Source organism: Gossypium arboreum, chromosome 10 (genome assembly GCF_025698485.1).
Source record: "Gossypium arboreum isolate Shixiya-1 chromosome 10, ASM2569848v2, whole genome shotgun sequence".
Lineage (NCBI taxonomy): Eukaryota > Viridiplantae > Streptophyta > Magnoliopsida > Malvales > Malvaceae > Gossypium > Gossypium arboreum.
Genome location: NC_069079.1, coordinates 131352254 through 131368943, shown reverse-complemented (window position 1 = coordinate 131368943; position 16690 = coordinate 131352254). Strand labels below are relative to the sequence as shown.

The 16690-nt window shown below is 30.9% G+C and overlaps 1 protein-coding gene and 1 long non-coding RNA gene across 2 annotated transcripts; one reads left to right on the top strand and one right to left on the bottom strand.

Annotated features, from left to right (window-relative positions):
• Positions 1–1101: 1101 nt before the first annotated feature.
• LOC108466619 (staphylococcal-like nuclease CAN2) lies at positions 1102–3533 on the bottom strand. Its single transcript, XM_017767004.2, has 9 exons — positions 3172–3533; positions 3023–3078; positions 2814–2934; positions 2577–2720; positions 1948–2135; positions 1818–1874; positions 1593–1752; positions 1446–1514; positions 1102–1361 (listed from the first exon to the last, which is right to left on the bottom strand). Exons 1-9 carry the CDS (start codon positions 3346–3348, stop codon positions 1254–1256), a joined length of 1080 nt encoding a protein of 359 aa, XP_017622493.2. The 5' UTR covers positions 3349–3533; the 3' UTR covers positions 1102–1253.
• A 5769-nt stretch (positions 3534–9302) lies between these two features.
• LOC128281484 (uncharacterized) lies at positions 9303–10192 on the top strand. Its single transcript, XR_008271698.1, has 2 exons — positions 9303–9567; positions 9879–10192. It is a non-coding gene; the product is annotated as an uncharacterized LOC128281484 (long non-coding RNA).
• Positions 10193–16690: the final 6498 nt, after the last annotated feature.

Sequence of the window (16690 nt, the reverse complement as noted above, 5' to 3'; positions counted from 1 at the left end):
AAATCATAACCAAATTTTTAAGAATATGTAAATATTACGGTAAATTTATTAAATCAAGATGAAATTGACATAATGTGCAAACTTTAAAAGTTAAATTTATTATTATACTAATTAAAAATATATACAATCGACAAAAAAATATATTATTGTGATTAATTGTCCTCGGTTGCTCACGTTCAAAATTGATAAGAATTAAATTGCTTTAATTTGTTAGAGGGACTAATTTACTCAATATCAAAATTAAAAAGAATAAAAAAAATCATTTAACCTCCATAGCTAATGTTATGTAACTAACTCATCTCAATCAAACTATAGATTAAAATGTAAGATTCCATTCAGACCACCACCATATAAAATAATTTATGAATCAGATGAGCGGTACATTTATCTGCAATTTGTATAAAAACAATGGTGATGATGAGATTAGATATTGTAGCAGTATTGTAGCGTAGGATAAAAAATAAACCAAACATACCATATTGCCCAACCAAACCTACCCTCTGGTTCTAATGAATTGAAGGATGATGCAAATTAAGGTATATAACTTGTATTACTTTATTAATTCATCCTTTCTTTGATAGATTCTGAAAAATAATTGCTTTTGCGGTGTTGTGGGTCATGATGCTTCTTCACTTGCTGCTTTTATTTTGCCAAATAGAGATGTGGTTTCTATTCTTTTCACACTCTCACTTGATTATTTTTTGTTCCCTTTGTGTATCCTTTGATGATCATTTGTTTTTTTTATCAGCTTTTGTTCTTTCAAGTGTTGCTGTATTTGCTACTGAGATCATAGATTGTTATGACTGATTTGTATATGTAAAGGAGTTTCATTTAATGGAATATACTTTCTTTTTCCTGTTAACGGATTTTGGTGTTTTATGGATTGCATCGTTGGGGATTTTGCATGCTGAACAGATCTTTATGCAAATCTATGCTTGGAAATTTTGAATAGAACTCTGGTCCTACATGAAGATGTTTTGATTCGGCCGACATGAATATGATGTTATGTCTTTGTTAAATGGAGTCCATATGTTTGAGTGGAGTTCGCCATATTATGGTACAATGCTCTCCTTAGAGATCAATTTTAGAAGCACATCCATGTTTCAAAAGTAATGTATATATATATGTTTGACAATCATTTGATATAATAAGCATGGCATACAAACAAGAGATATAGGAATGGATCGAACATGGTTCTTTACACAAATATGATAATTGTGTACCCTTATCACTTCTCAAGATGTTATGGATCCTTAAGGACAGTGTTGTCTACGTTTGTTATTCTTCCTCCATTCCCATGGCTTCTCCGGGTTTGGTTGTACCCAAAGGCCGGTTCTCTCTGCCTGAGCCTCTTTTTGCCACTGATATTACATACGTACAAAGACAATAGTCACAAGTTTTAACTCAACGATGTGCAAGAACATACAGGATTGTTGTTTACTTACGGTTGCGAATTTAACCCGTTTGTCGTGGGCTACATAATGCCATGCGAGTCCTTTCTTTAGCATTACTTCCTGTTCAAGTAACAGGTTTGCGGATTAATTCGTACTTATCAGGTAAACCGAATTCAAGCTTACAAAAAGGGTATCTACCTGCACGAAAATGTCATTCCAGTATACGTCTGCAACATAACGACCGTATTTATCTACCTCGTAGACAAGCACACTCAAACATTTCCCATTAACAAGCTTAACCAACTCTTCTTTTGCTTCTTTTCCGAACGGCATCGACATCTCAGGTGCATCTATACCCCTGTTTATATGCTTTCAGCAAGTTACAATATAGAACATAAAAGTCCTACAAACAGATAATGTTACCTCAGTCGAATCCGATACTTTCGAGCAAGAATCGCTTCGTTTTGAAAGTCTATGACCCTGCAGACAAACAACGATTAACGATCTCAAATCACAGTAGTACTAAAAATTTGACAAGTTGAATGTAGCTAACCGGTATCCTGATTCAATAATCTTCTGGTGAAGTTCATCGGCTACGGCATAGTTTTTCATAGCACGTGCTTCTGATCTTTGATCCGCAGCCATAAGAACGTCTCCAGGTATGTTTGAGGACTCCCTAGGATCATCAGTATTCACATACACATTTAAACCATCCCCATCTGGTACTGTCTTCCCAACTACCTGATTAAGTTACAGAAGTTTTACAGCATCGAAATTATCAAATCCAATTTGTATACTTGTTGAGGGGGAGGTTGCTCTTTAGGCCAGTTTCGGACCTCAACGGCTGAGGTATTATACTCAGAATGTCTATTATCGATTATCCCCGGGTTTTTGTATCTTGTAGCCTGAAGCGAGCCCCAAAAGTTCACAGAACTTAGAAGCATCTCCCCACCAAGGAAATGTTCAGCATTTGGCGGCTAAATACTAAACATTTGCTTGGTGGCGAGACACTTCCTAAACTTTGTGAATCTCTTTTGTTTCTTCTCGAATTACAGAAGATAAAACTTGAGGATAATCAAGAATAGACATCTCGAATACAATACTTTCACTGTTGAGGATTCAAGACTGGCCCAGAGAGCAATCTCCCTTGAACAATATTGAAATGGCATTTAATATCCTCACTGGTAATGTATGCATTTCAAATTTCACTCCTTCAGGCAAACTAAGCCCTTCACATATCACTCCATCAGACAATCCTGTCGGTACACCAGTAGAAATTTCCGCTAAAATAGAAGGATGAGGAAGACCATAGAATTCCAATAAACCCTAAAAGTAAATTAGAATACAAAAAACATCACTGCAATAGCATTAACAACAGTAAATATCTAATGTTTTTGATGCTATTGGCTTTTTTTATACCTCAACATCTGCCTTTTGATATTGAGCTCTGCTCAAGGTCTCAACAATAAGCCTAGCAACCTCTTCAGTTGTTTTTGGTGGGGGTTTTGCTTTTTTCCATGCTTGCAATAACTTTCCATACCTTAATGTAAAACAGACCAAGAAAAGTCAACCAGATGGTGTTGATCATCATCATCATTATCATCATCATCATGAGATATGTTTGTTACCATGTGACTTGAGCCTTCCTTGATGATACAACATGCTGACTGAGAGCTTCAGGGACCTTGAAGAAACCAGTTTCCAATTTTAAACAAACAGATAAGCTTTGTTCAGCTCAAAAAGATCAACAAAGAGAACACACAGAAATAATCATTACCTGGGATGTGATTTCAAAGTTGAAGAGATCATAGGCAAGAGCTGAAACCGCAGGAGCTGTAGTGGTATAAGGTGGCCCTACTGAATCAGAATCCCCAGTGGTGGAGGGTTGAAAACATTTCCCATATAGGAGCCTGAGAGCGTTTCCCATCTTGAAAAATCCTAGCTTCCAAAACATTTGCTGAAGCACTATAGAGGAGATATTGAGGACTGGGGTAACAGAAAGCTGGAAGAAAAGCAAGGATAGAGAAAGACTTATAGTGGGCTTTTTTTTTTATGGTCAAAGGCGCTTCCAATGAATTTCGTTTGCAGATTCCTATTGGTACTACTGACCTTTACTCAAAAAATTTCATAGTATCTCGTCACCTCAAAGCTCTTATATCATCATCATCATCATCATAATAATAATAGATTTTAGGTAAATTAAAAATTAGATTGTATTTTATATTTTTTAATAAAAATATATAAATTAGTCTCATGTTATTAATGTATAGTTTAATAGAAAGAATCAATTTGTTCTTTAATTTAATCTATAATAATTAATTTTTTTTTACTAAAGCGAGATGAAATGCAATCGACTCATAATAAAATAATTTTTACCCTAGATTTTACCATTGATATACATGTTTTAATAACACAAGAGTCGCTTTTTATGCTTTAAATTGATAAATATTATCAGTACATTTTGGTAACTGACACAGTAAGAATTCTATAGATTTTTACAAGAATCAAATTGATAAAATATATATGTTACAACACTTGATTTAATTGTTTGATCAAATTATATTACAACACTTTCTAAAATCAGAATAAAACATCAAATTGACCATGTTCAAATGGTTTGTAGATTCCCCTGGTCTTGTGTACAAGTTATAGGGCACCCATATTCCTTCCTTTATGTACATGTCAAATGTGGTTCATTCAAGGTATCAGACGTTGTCATCTATCTTATCGTTTGTCCTTTCTCCATTCCCATGGCTTCTCAGGACTCGGTAAAGCCCATAAACTGACCCGCTTTGCACAAGCCTCCTTTTCCCACTAGTTTCATTCAAGTACATAGCATTTAGAATTTGACAGTTTTTTCAAGTTTTGATTGAAACAAGTGCAGGAATGGAGAATCGATCTGTTGGTTACTCTCAGTTGCTAGTTCTATACGTTGGTCATAAGCAGAGTAATGCCATGCAAGCCCCTTTTTCAACATAATTTCCTGTACGAATTTTCCATTGCAATATATATCTCCGACGCAACGGCCGTATCGATCTTCCCCATAGACGAGAACTCGTAAGCATTTCCCACCAACAAGCTTAACCAACTCTTCTTTCGCTTCTTTACCGTATGGCATTGAACTCTCTGGTGCATCTATGTTAGACTAGTAGTTAAAGAAGCTGTTATTCAGCAGTTAAGGTTGTTAGTTCGCAGTTATTCAGCAGTTATAGCCTTCATGCTATAAATGTAATGTACAGCAACCTCTTATGATATGAAATATAGTATGAAGAATTCTTAACATGGTATCAGAGGTTCCTCTCTTCCTGGGAACTGCTTCTTGATTTTCTGCGTATCTCATGTCTTCTACCATTTTAGATTAAAATTAAAAAGAAAAAAAATCATTTAGCCTCCATAGCTAATGTTATGTAGCTAACTCATCTCAATCAAACTGTAAATTAAAATGTAAGATTCCATCCGAACCACCACCAAATAAAATGATTTATGAATAAGTTAATTTTAAAGGTGAGTTTAGATAAGCGGTGCATTTATCTGCAATTAGTATAAAAACAGCGGTGGTAATGAAATTAGATGTTGTAACGATATAGTAACTGAGATAAAAAGTAAACCAAATATACCACATCGCCCATTCAAACCTACTCTTTTAAGTCTTGTTTCAAAACAATTTCAAACTGAAGTTTCCCCGATTAAAAAATTCTTTTACTTTCAAAAAAATTGAATTAATCCGAAATGAAATATACGAAATTCAAATCTATTCCAAAGCGAATCAAACTGATAAATCAGATAACACAGCATCTATAATCACTTTCACCGAGTTGTATTAAGTTATAACAAGACACAAGAACTAGAATTGAGATGTTGACATTAGATGAACTAGAACTAGAATTGAGATGTTGACATTAGATAAATGATCCGACCATAATTAGGGACAAAAAAATGATTGTTGAAACGAATTTATTGAATTTATAATTGGTAAATAATTAAATTAGGGACGAAAAAATTAAGCACGAAGTATTAGTAAATAATTAAAGCATAATGACTTTTTGGCCCTCCAACTTTTAAAAAAAATCATTTTAGCTCTTTATTTATTTATTTTATCTTTTTTTTAACTCTTAAACTTGTATTTTTTTCTGTAAAATCACTCCATAATTGATGAAAAGTTAACATTTGATAACTTTCCTAATGTGACATACACGTGGATTGCCACATGGATGACATGTCAATAGTTAACTATTTATTTTAAAATTTAAAAATATATTAAAAATAATTTTATATTTTTAATAATTTAATGATTATTAATTTTTAAAAATAGTTTTTATGTTTTTAAAATTTTAAAAATTAATTAAATCTGACATGTCATCCACTTGCAATCCAACTGTATTTCATATTAGTAAAATTTAAAAATGTAAACTTTTTCATCTATTTTGGGGTGATTTGATAAAAATACAATTTTAAGAGCTAAAAGAGATAAAATTTTAAATAAAGGACTAAAATAACTTTTTTATAAAGTTGCAGGACGAAATAAATTATTATGCCAATAATTAAATAATTATAATAAGAGAAATATATTAAATTTAGTTAAAATTATCTTAAGAATACCACATTTAAAATTTAAAAATAGTGATAATATTATCAATATCTCGTTATTTATCTTTCAAAATCTTAAACTCTTTCATTAAAATTCATTTGAAACTCATTCTTTATCTTTATTTATTTTAACAATCATATTTTTATTAATTCACAAAACTATATAATTAGTTTTTGTACTCGTAATCTGCAGAATTTGAACTACTCTCCTAATTTTGTTCTATCTCTATGAGTTTTGCACCAACATCTCAATGGAGACCTCTAGATGAAAGAGGTTAATTCACTTTCTCCCTTCTCTCTCTTCTCTCATGTATTTTTTTATATCTGTTCTAGTATTTATGTTCGGAGTTCATTGTTATCCTTCTTAATAATGTCATCTTCAGGGCTCAAACGTTATTCTCTTAATAGGAGTATAATGTACCTTGCCACTGCCTCTAACAATTATTGGTTTTATATTCCCTTATTGATAATTCATACTTTTTTTAATTTTATGTAGAAGCCATGAGACTTCTATGGATGTCTGCAAGTACTGTCGTATCAAGCTGGACTTTTTATTTCTTCTTTATACTAACCAATGCATCTCAAATTTCTTGAATTTGTATGAGTGGAAATTTTGGAAGATGATCGGTATGGACGATGATTGGATAGATGTGTCCGTCTATGCAATACTATTTTTAGTTCCTTTGTTTCCTTTAATGAAATTGTATAACGATGGAATATCGCGTGTGAGTGTTCATCAATTAGGGCCGATAAAAAAGTTTTCAATGGAGATTAGTGGTTTATGGTTTTTTGCTATAATCTCCAATTTCTATGTTGAGGATGTTAACTATAGTTACGGCTTTATATCATTAATCACCATATTTCCTCGTATCATTATGGTATTGGGATTTGATATTTTCAATATTTTCGTGAGAGACATTTTGACGGAAGTGGCATTGCAAGTTATTATGATCAACCTGAGACGTAATGAATTCATCGTATGTGTTACAAATTTAGGGCTGCTTATTGCTTTTATAATACATAGATTTAGATGTATTCATCTTCAACCATCGCATGCAAAGGCAAAGGCAACGGCAACAGCAACAATGACAACTACAACAACAACAACGGCAAAAATAGCAACAACAACAATGACAATGACAATGACAATAAAAATGGCAAAAGGAGAGACTATGTTGAATGGTCATAAACTGTGTCGAAACCCTTTTTTTATTTTGAAAGCAATGGGGATCGACTTGTGAAAACAAAAATGTGGAGTCGCCACCAATCTCTCGATTTAGGTGTGATTGGACCACCTACTAAAACGCTTTATTCGTATAAAATAAAAAAAGTGGGTTTGGGAATCAGTTACGTATGAGGAAGGGTTAGCACCCTCATTACGCCCAAAAATTGGTACCAAATTGATTTGATGCTATCCTTATATCAAAAGTTTTAAAAGAAAAGATTTTCTCAAAGTACGATTCTTTTTTTTTTAAATGTTCGAATAGTTTAAATTAGTGGTCAAAAATCCTTCGTTTCAAAGATATGCAGTTTCAAATCCAGTACGATTGGATGCGATCCTTATACCTTTAAAACGCGATTGATTTTCGACTTCTTTAAAAAAACATACATTAAAATTATAAAAGGTTATCCAAATATTTGGTTCTCCGGAAAAGTCATACCCAGTACGATTGAGCATGATTTTCCGAATTCCCCAAATATTAGATATCGCCTTATTTCAGAATAACGGAAATTTAGAAATTTGCTTAAACATGTTTACTGAAAATAATTATGATAAAAAATACAAAGTTCAAATTAAATTATGCATGAAGTATTTAAAACACAAATTCATTCAAAAATTGATAATTCACATGATAACTTTAAATAATGTATTAAATATGTAGGAATGACAATGCATGATATAAAATAATATAATAAATTTATGAAACATGTATATACAAGTAAAATTAAGTATAATTGTTTGTAAAAAATGTAAGAAAGAAACAAAGTAAATATATAAGGTATATGGGTAACAAAAGTTTCTGAAAAACAAGGTTATATACAAAACGTAAAATTATATTTACACGTAAATTTAGTAATATATATATTATTAAGATTATATTTATAAAGGGTATTTGGAAACAAATAATATATAATTTTACATGTAACAAACTGAGTTAAAGTGATGGAACATATAGATAGTACATACATAAGGATAATAAAATAATGTATATAATATATAAATCGTATGATAAAACAAATGGTCTTTAGAAAGAATATATTATACATATAAATGACTTTAAAGGATAATATATACATTGAAAGAAAAATATTTACATAGATTTATATGAAAGTAATAGCATGTACTATGGTAAAAATAATTTAGCATGGGTAATGTACAAATGAAGAAATTTTAATGATAATTGTATGTCCAAAATAATATTGAATAAAATATGAATTATAAGATTAACTTAATTTTATCATAACTTATATACATAATAATTTTAAAAACACAATTATACAAATATATATATATATATATATATATATATGTATAAGACTATCTTAGTTTTAATAATGGATGCATATTAAATATAAGTTCTAAATATATGTTTAATAATAACTTAAATAACACACAAAATATGAAGAAATAATAATACATGGTAAGGTATTACACGCATGATAGATTTTTACATTTAAAATTTATGTATAAAATAAACACATGTGAAATTAGAAAATTATATGCATATCATTTTACTCAAAAATACTAAAAGAAATACTAAATAACATACTAGGATAACATAATAAGGAGACATATTTCAAAAATAACAATTTTATAAATACCAAGATGAATTTTTAAAACAATATTATATGTACATAAAGACATGTAAATTAAACATAAGTCAAGAAATACTTTAAGTAATTTAGATATTAAAACAATGTAATATAAAAAGAATTTTACAACATGCAAAACAATAGTTATTGTAAAAACTAAAAAATAATGATTAATATACAAATATATGCGAAATATTTAAAGAAATAAGATACATGATGTAAACAATCTAAAATAATTGTACAAATGTACAAACAAAATTATTAACATGGATTAAAGCATACACATATTGAATGTATTCTAAATTAACCGATTATACAAATATAAGACTCAATTAAAAATGCATCAAGATAAGAAGGACAATTTGTAAATAAAATGACCATAAAATAGATCAATGCATAACATGCATAAATATATAGGGACTAATATTGTAAATCCTCCCAGGCCTGAATCACATCACTGTATCATGGATTAAAATGAAAATGCGCTCAAATCAGCGAGCCAAATTGAAAAATAAAAAAAAAACAAAGCAAAGCAAAAAGGAAGCAGTTGAAGCCCCATGCGAATGCAAAGGACTTAGCGCACAAATTAACCATTTGAAGCACCAAAGTGTGGATCCAGCTAATGGCACCGTTTTCAATTCTATTCCCTCTTTTATTTGCCGTTTCAACTTCACATAATGCTCTCAAATTGGGAGGTTCCTTTCAACCTTGGAATCTCCTTTGATTTGATTTCAACAAAACAAAGAGAAGAAAGCCATGGCCTCTTCACACGGTAAGTTTTCCTTCTTTTATTTCTTTCTTTCGGTTTTGAATGTGAAAAATAAACTAAAAAAAAAAATAAATCGAAAAGAAAATCAAGAATCTCAAGAACTTTCAATCACTTTTTAATTTCAGTAACTTTTTTTATATTGGTATGCATGTGTATTTCTGAAAAAAAAAGAAGAAGATCCCCCATTTACATGTTTACATTCGGTTTTATAGCCAAAAAATGAGTAAATAAAAATAAATAAAAATACAAAAAATCCTTGCTGTAATCTGTTATTGTTTGCTGTCATTTGCTGTTGTGGTTTTCGTTTGTTGCAGGTATGCATAGCGTGGAGGAGTTATTTGCGGAACATGGCACGAGTGGAAGAATCAACTAAAGGCTGGGGTGGCTGAAGCTTCTAAGGTTTCTGCTGAAAATTCCTTAGGTGTTTTGGGCTTGGGGTGGCTAGTTGGATTAAGTTTAATAATTTGAACCCATTATTTTGGTTGCTGGACCATGTAAGAAATGGACATTGGACTATTATTTATATATTTTTTTAGTTTTATTTTTTTTGTTTTGGTTTTGGTGTAAGCCCGGGCACAAATTGGGTCTGACAAACTGATTTTAAATGAGCAGCAAGAGCTTAGAAGAAGCACACGATATAAGCATTTTTCCTATTCTTCTCCACTGTATTTGCAGTAACTCTTTTCTTTTTGGAAATTACAGAATACAATTCCAAGTACAGTTTTTTAATTACTAAATCTTTTAATTCCGGGAGGGCCTAAAAGCAATTTAACCATTTGGCTAATAGGCCAAGGCGCTGCCTTCCCTAGTTCCCTTGGTTTTGTCAGTGACTTCATTTTTTACTTGGCTGGGGAGAATATTATAAGGTTTATTTGTGTTTCTAATCCCTCTATTATGCTAGTAAGTTGAAATTTAATTCTTTTACATTATTTGATCTCTTAACTTTTATAATACTTGTAAGCATTTATTTATTTTACAGACATATCGAATACTATCACGTTAAATCGTAAGAAAACCTGAAAATTGCACCTTGTGGCTACTAGTTAAATCCATGGAACTCATACAAAAAGGCCATCTTGCATATCATTGCAATTTATATGTACACTTTTTTAGTTGCTCACATCCAAAATTAATCGGAATTAAGTTGCTTTAATTTATTAGAGGGATCAATTTACTCAACATCAAAATTAAAAGGGAACAGAAAATTCATTTTACCTACCTTAACTAACTCATTTCAAAGAACCATAAATTAAAATGTAAGGATCACCGTCAAATAGAATTATTCGTGAATCAAGCTAGATCTAACTCATGTTTCAAACAATTTTCAAACTCAAATTGATCCGATCAAAAAGTTCATTTTACCTTTAAAATATTAGATTAGCTAGAAGTAAAAAAGTATTAAACCAAGCCTAACCTAAATTGTATTAAGTTGTAACAAGACATAAGAACTAGAATTGAGATGTTGGCATTGGCTACATGATCCAATAATTATGCCAATAATTGCATAATTATAATGGGAGAAATAAAATATTCTATGTTAAATTTAGTTGAAATTCTCTTTACAATACCACTTTTAAAATTTAAAAATAGTGAAAATCTTGTTAACAATATCACTTTCAAATGTTGGTATGAGTGGAAATTTTGGAAGATGATCTGTATGGACAAGAACGATATAGAAATGTTGCTCATCGTAACATTCTTGTTAGTTAATTCGCGTCTTTCATTGAAATTATTTGACCATGGAATATCCCGTGTGAGTGTTAATCAATTAGGGCCAATAAAAAAGCTTTCAATGGAGATTAGTGGTTTATGCTTTTTTGCTATAACCTCCAATTTCTATGTTGAGGATGTCAACTATTGTTATAACTTTATATCACTAATCCTCATATTTCTCCGTATCATTATGGTATTGGGATTCAATATTTTCAATATTTTCATGAGAGACACTTTGTTAGAGGTGGCATTGCAAGTTATTGTGATCAATTTGAGACATAATGAATTTATCGTATGCGTTGAAAAGCTAGATGTTGCTTATTGCTTTTATAATACATAGATTTAGATGTATTCATCTTCATTGCTCGACTAGTTTTCTCTCAACAATATGGATTGGATTATGAAGAAACATTTAGCCCGGTGGCAAAGATCACAACTGTTCAAGTCTTACTAGAATTGACAGCTAGAAAGTTTTGAAAGCTGTGGCAGATGGACGTCAAGAATGCTTTCCTACATGGAGAACTTGACAAGGACATCTATATGGAGCAACCAAGAGGTTTCGAGAATAAGATCCATCCTGAGTATGTTTACAAATTGAAAAAGGCGCTTTGCGGCTTGAAATAGACTCTAAGAGCATGGTACAGGAAGATCGGTGAGTTCTTAATACAAAGTGGTTTTACAATTGCTCCTTCATATTCTAGGTTATCTGTGAAAGCAAAAACTAGCTATAATGCTAGTATATATGGATGACCTAATCATCACGGGAGATTATTGCGAGGAAATTCAGCAAACAACGGAAAATCTTTTTATCAAATTTCATATGAAGGAACTAAGAGAACTTAAACATTTTTTTAGACTTGAAGTAAAGCACACAAAGGAAGGATTATTTTTGAGCCAACAAAAAAACATGAAGGATCTTCTATAGAGGTATGGGATGCTTGACTGCAAGCCTATCTCCACTCCCATGGATCCCAATATAAAACTAGTAGTAGATGAAGGAAAACATTTAGAAGATGTAACTATGTATCGGTAGCTGGTCGAAAGTCTTATCTATCTTACTCCAAGCCGTTCAGTCATAATTTATGCAGTTGGAGTGGCTAGTCGATACAAGAGTAATTCTAAGAAGCCTCATCTCGATACAGTACGGTGCATCCTGAGGTGTGTTAAAAGCACCATTAATTTTTGTATTTTATACAAGAAAACAAAAGAATGTCTGTTGGTTGGATATTGTGATGTCGACTATGCTGGAGACTATGATATGTGACGATCAACAACGAGGTACATCTTCAGCCTTGGATCAGGAGCAATATCATGGTGCAGCAAGAGACAACCAATAATGTCATTATCAAGCACCGAAGTGGAATATTGGTCGGCAACATCAGCGGCACAAGGGAGTATTTGGCTGAAACAATTGATGGAAGATCTTCATTAGCCAACAGATTATCAAATAAGGCTTCTCTACAATAATTTATTAGTCGTAGGTCTAGCAAAGAATTCGATCTTTCATGCAAGAACAAAACATATAGAAGTGCATTATCATAATAATTGCGATTAGGTCCCTGAAGAGGAGATCAAGATGGTGGCAACAAAGACAAATAAGCAAGTTTGAGAAGTTGATAGAAGCACTCGCTATGATTTGCAAATCATTTGTGGAAAGAAGTTTGCATTCAAAGGGAGTGTTGAAAGTCAATGCAAATTCTAGATAAAAACTAAAGTTAAAAAACTAAAGTTAACTTTTAAAAGATAATTTCTTTAGAATATTCTAGAATAAAAAATAAAAAAAGAAGAAGATATTATCTAGAAGATTATATATTATACATGAACATTCTAGTTATTAGATATTTGTAATATTAATAGTAAGGATGTTGACATGTGTCAATAATTTAATGATCACTAAACACTATAAATAGAGGTAGGAGCTTTCATTTTGTGTGTGTGTGTGTGCAATAGAGATGCAACCTTCATTCGGTGGATGAATAATATTTGTATTATGCAAAACGTTATCACGGTACTTAACGAAGTTACGTAATAACAATAATACAAAAGATAAAATTCCTAATGCTACTGTTCTATTAGTTAAATTATGACTGATAGAATACGTTGATGCAAAGGAGAGATAGATAAATATTATGGTATTTGTAAACATAAAATCAGGTATTGCAAACCTAGATAAACATAAATTCATTACTCCTCAAAAGTAACAAATCCATATAAAATATTGGTTCATATCATTTCAAGCAATTATTTTATATAGGAAAAAAGAGTCTCCCCAGCTGGTAACGAACTCTAGACATATCTTAATTATAATCTCATATTTTCTCAACTTCGTGTAAACATTAGCAGGTAAAACATAACAAGAGAGGAGAATCAAGTGCCAAATAGGGAACAGAACAGGAACGTAATACCATGGATTTACAAAGACTTTAAACAGCTTTTCTCATAAAGCAGGATGTGCAAGAGAGAAGAGAACCCCAAAATAAGCTACTACTAAAAGAGCTATCCATGCAAAAGTTTCCTTTCCAGGCATTTTGGCCCAAAGAAGTGAAAAATGAAAAGTATGAGAAATGAGACCAAAAAGCAGAGTACTTAAAGCCCGAATGAAGAAAGGAGGAGCTTGAAGGTTGAAGGCTGAAGGTTGAAGACTTTGTTAAAGATGGCATCAATTTGAGACATAATGAATTTATAGTATGTGTTGCAAATTTAGTGATGAGAGTTAGATGTATTAATCTTCAACCATAGCATGAAACAACAACAACAACAAAAAAAATTTAATTTGTTTATGTGTTATACATGTGAATTGCCACATGAATGACATGTCAAGATTTAATTAATTTTAAAAGTTTTAAAAAATATTAAACAATATTTTTATAATTTTTAATAATTTTAATGATTATTAATTTTTAAAATAGTTTTTATAATTGTTTTTGAATTTTAAAATTTTAAAAATTAATCAAAAGATGGCATGTCATCAATGTAGTAATCCAAGTGTATGCCACATTAGTAAAGTTAAAAAAACATTAACTTTTTCATCCATTTTGAAAGTGATTTGACAAAAATATACAAGTTTAAAGACTAAAAAGACTAAATTAAATGAATAATTAAAATGATTTTTTTATAAAATTGAAGAACTAAATAAATCGTTATGTCAATAATTAAATAAATATAATGGGACAAATAAAATATTCTTATATTAAATTTAGTTGAAATTATCTTTTAAATACCACTTTTAAAATTTAAAATAGTGAAAATCTTGTTAACAATATCACTTTCAAACTCTTAAACTCTTTCATTAAAATTCATTGTTCATCCTTCTTTCTTTATTTTAAAATTATGTTTTTATTAATTCACAAAACTATATAATTTCATTTTGTGCTCATAATCTGCCCATTTGAATTATTCTTCTAATTTTGTTCTATTCCTATGAGTAATCCACCTGCATCTCGATTCAAATCTCCATTTCATTTCGACTTTTAATTCACTTTCTCTTTTTTTTTTCTCTTTTTTTTCTTTATTATTGTATTTTTCATGTCTATTTTATAGTTCATGTTCGGGGTTAATGATTGTCTCTATTAATAAAGCTCGAACCTTGTTCTCCTTATGAGTGTGATGAAACTTACCACTACACCCAACATTTATTGGTTTTGTATTCTTTTATTTTATTAAATTACATCTTTGATTTTTCCTTTTTAGAATGAATTATGAAACTTGTTTGTCATTATTAAGTATTGACTCGTAATTTTATACAGAATTTGTGCAGCTTATTTGGACATTTGCACGTACTATCGCATCGGCTTAGACTTTTTTTTTCTTTGTTATCCTAACCACAGACATCTCAAATTTCTTGAATTTGTATGAGTGGAAATTTTGGAAGATGATCGGTATGGACAAGTAAGATGCAAAACTGTGGCTCTTGATGACATTCATGTCAGTCACTTCATATTTTTCATTGAAATTATATGACTATGGAATACCGTGTGTGAGTGTTAATCAATTAAAGCCAATAAAAAAGTTTTCAATGGAAATGAGTGGTTTATGCTTTTTTGCTATAATCTCCAATTTCTATTTTAAGAAGGTTAACTATTGTTACGGCTTTATATCACTAATCACCATATTTTCTCGTATCATTATGGTATTGGGATTCGATATTTTCAATATTTCCATGAGAGATACTTTGTTAGAGGTGGCATTACAGGTTATTGTATCAATTTAAGACATAATGAATTCATTGCATGTCTTACAACTCTATGGCTGCTTATTGCTTTTATAATACATAGATTTAGATGTATTCATCTTCAACCATAGCATGAAACAACAACAAAAACAATGGCAATAGCAACAGTAACAACAGTAACAATAACAACAACAAAAATGGAAAAAGGAGAGACTATGGTGAATGATCATAAACTGATTCTAAATGAGCAGCAAGAGCTTAGAAGAAGCTCATGGTATAAGCATTATTCTTATTCTTCTCCATTGTACTTGCAGTAACTCTTTTTCTTTTTTGAAATTACAGAATAAAATTCCAAGTACTTTTCAATCACCATTGCCTAAAAAGCAATTTAACCATTTGGTTAATAGGGTCAATGCCCTGCCTTCCTTTGGTTCTGTCGGCGACTTCGTTTTTAAAATTTAAAAATAGTGAAACTTTTATTGATATCATTAAGGGTTTTTTACTGAAATAAATTTTTAAAAAAAAATTATATACTAAAATAGGTTCGGAGCAAGTGAAGCAGAAGGAAATGGATAACCGGGTTGACCCGGATCGGATTTCGTTTCCCAGTTAGTAAAAATATGGTTCGATGATGCACAGGAAGCTAAAGCTGGTGATACCAATATGCAAGTACTTGTTGGACAAATGAATTGCAATGGCTTTGGTGTTCCTAAAGATATCCGAAAGGTTATCATTTATGCATGCTTGTTTATGGCTATAAATGCTTTAAAAGGGCTAAATTGATTCATTTTTGTAGCTTTTCAATTGATGTAGCTGCTGTCTTCTAGATGCTTTGAAAAAGAGCTAAATTTGATCCACCTGCTTATTTTTTGTTCCCTTTGTGTATCCTTTGATGATCATTTGTTTTATCATCTTTTGTTCTTTCAACTGTTACTGTATTTGCTATTGAGATAATAGATTATTATGACTGATTTGTATATAGTTATTTTTTCTTTTTAATGGATTTTGGTAGTTTATGGATTGTATCGATGGGGATTTTGCATGCTGAACAGATCTTTATGCAAATCTATGCTCAGAAAATTTGAATGGAGCTCTGGCCCTACATGAAGATGTTTCGATTCGGCTGACATGAATACGATGTTACGTCTTTGTTTGTTAAATGGTGTTCATATGTTTGAGTTGAGCATGCCGAATTATGGTACAATGCTCCCCTTAGAGATCAATTTTAGGAGCAGATCTATG

What these genes read in the sequence shown, in the direction of transcription:
- LOC108466619 (XM_017767004.2), bottom strand. Translation starts at nt 3,348, where the DNA reads ATGTTTTGGAAGCTAGGATTTTTCAAGATGGGAAACGCTCTCAGGCTC. An exon ending in AAGTATCGGATTCGACTGAG is followed by an intron (nt 1,753 to 1,817) that starts GTAACATTATCT and finishes GCATATAAACAG; the next exon opens with GGGTATAGATGCACCTGAGA. An exon ending in GGAATGACATTTTCGTGCAG is followed by an intron (nt 1,515 to 1,592) that starts GTAGATACCCTT and finishes TTACTTGAACAG; the next exon opens with GAAGTAATGCTAAAGAAAGG.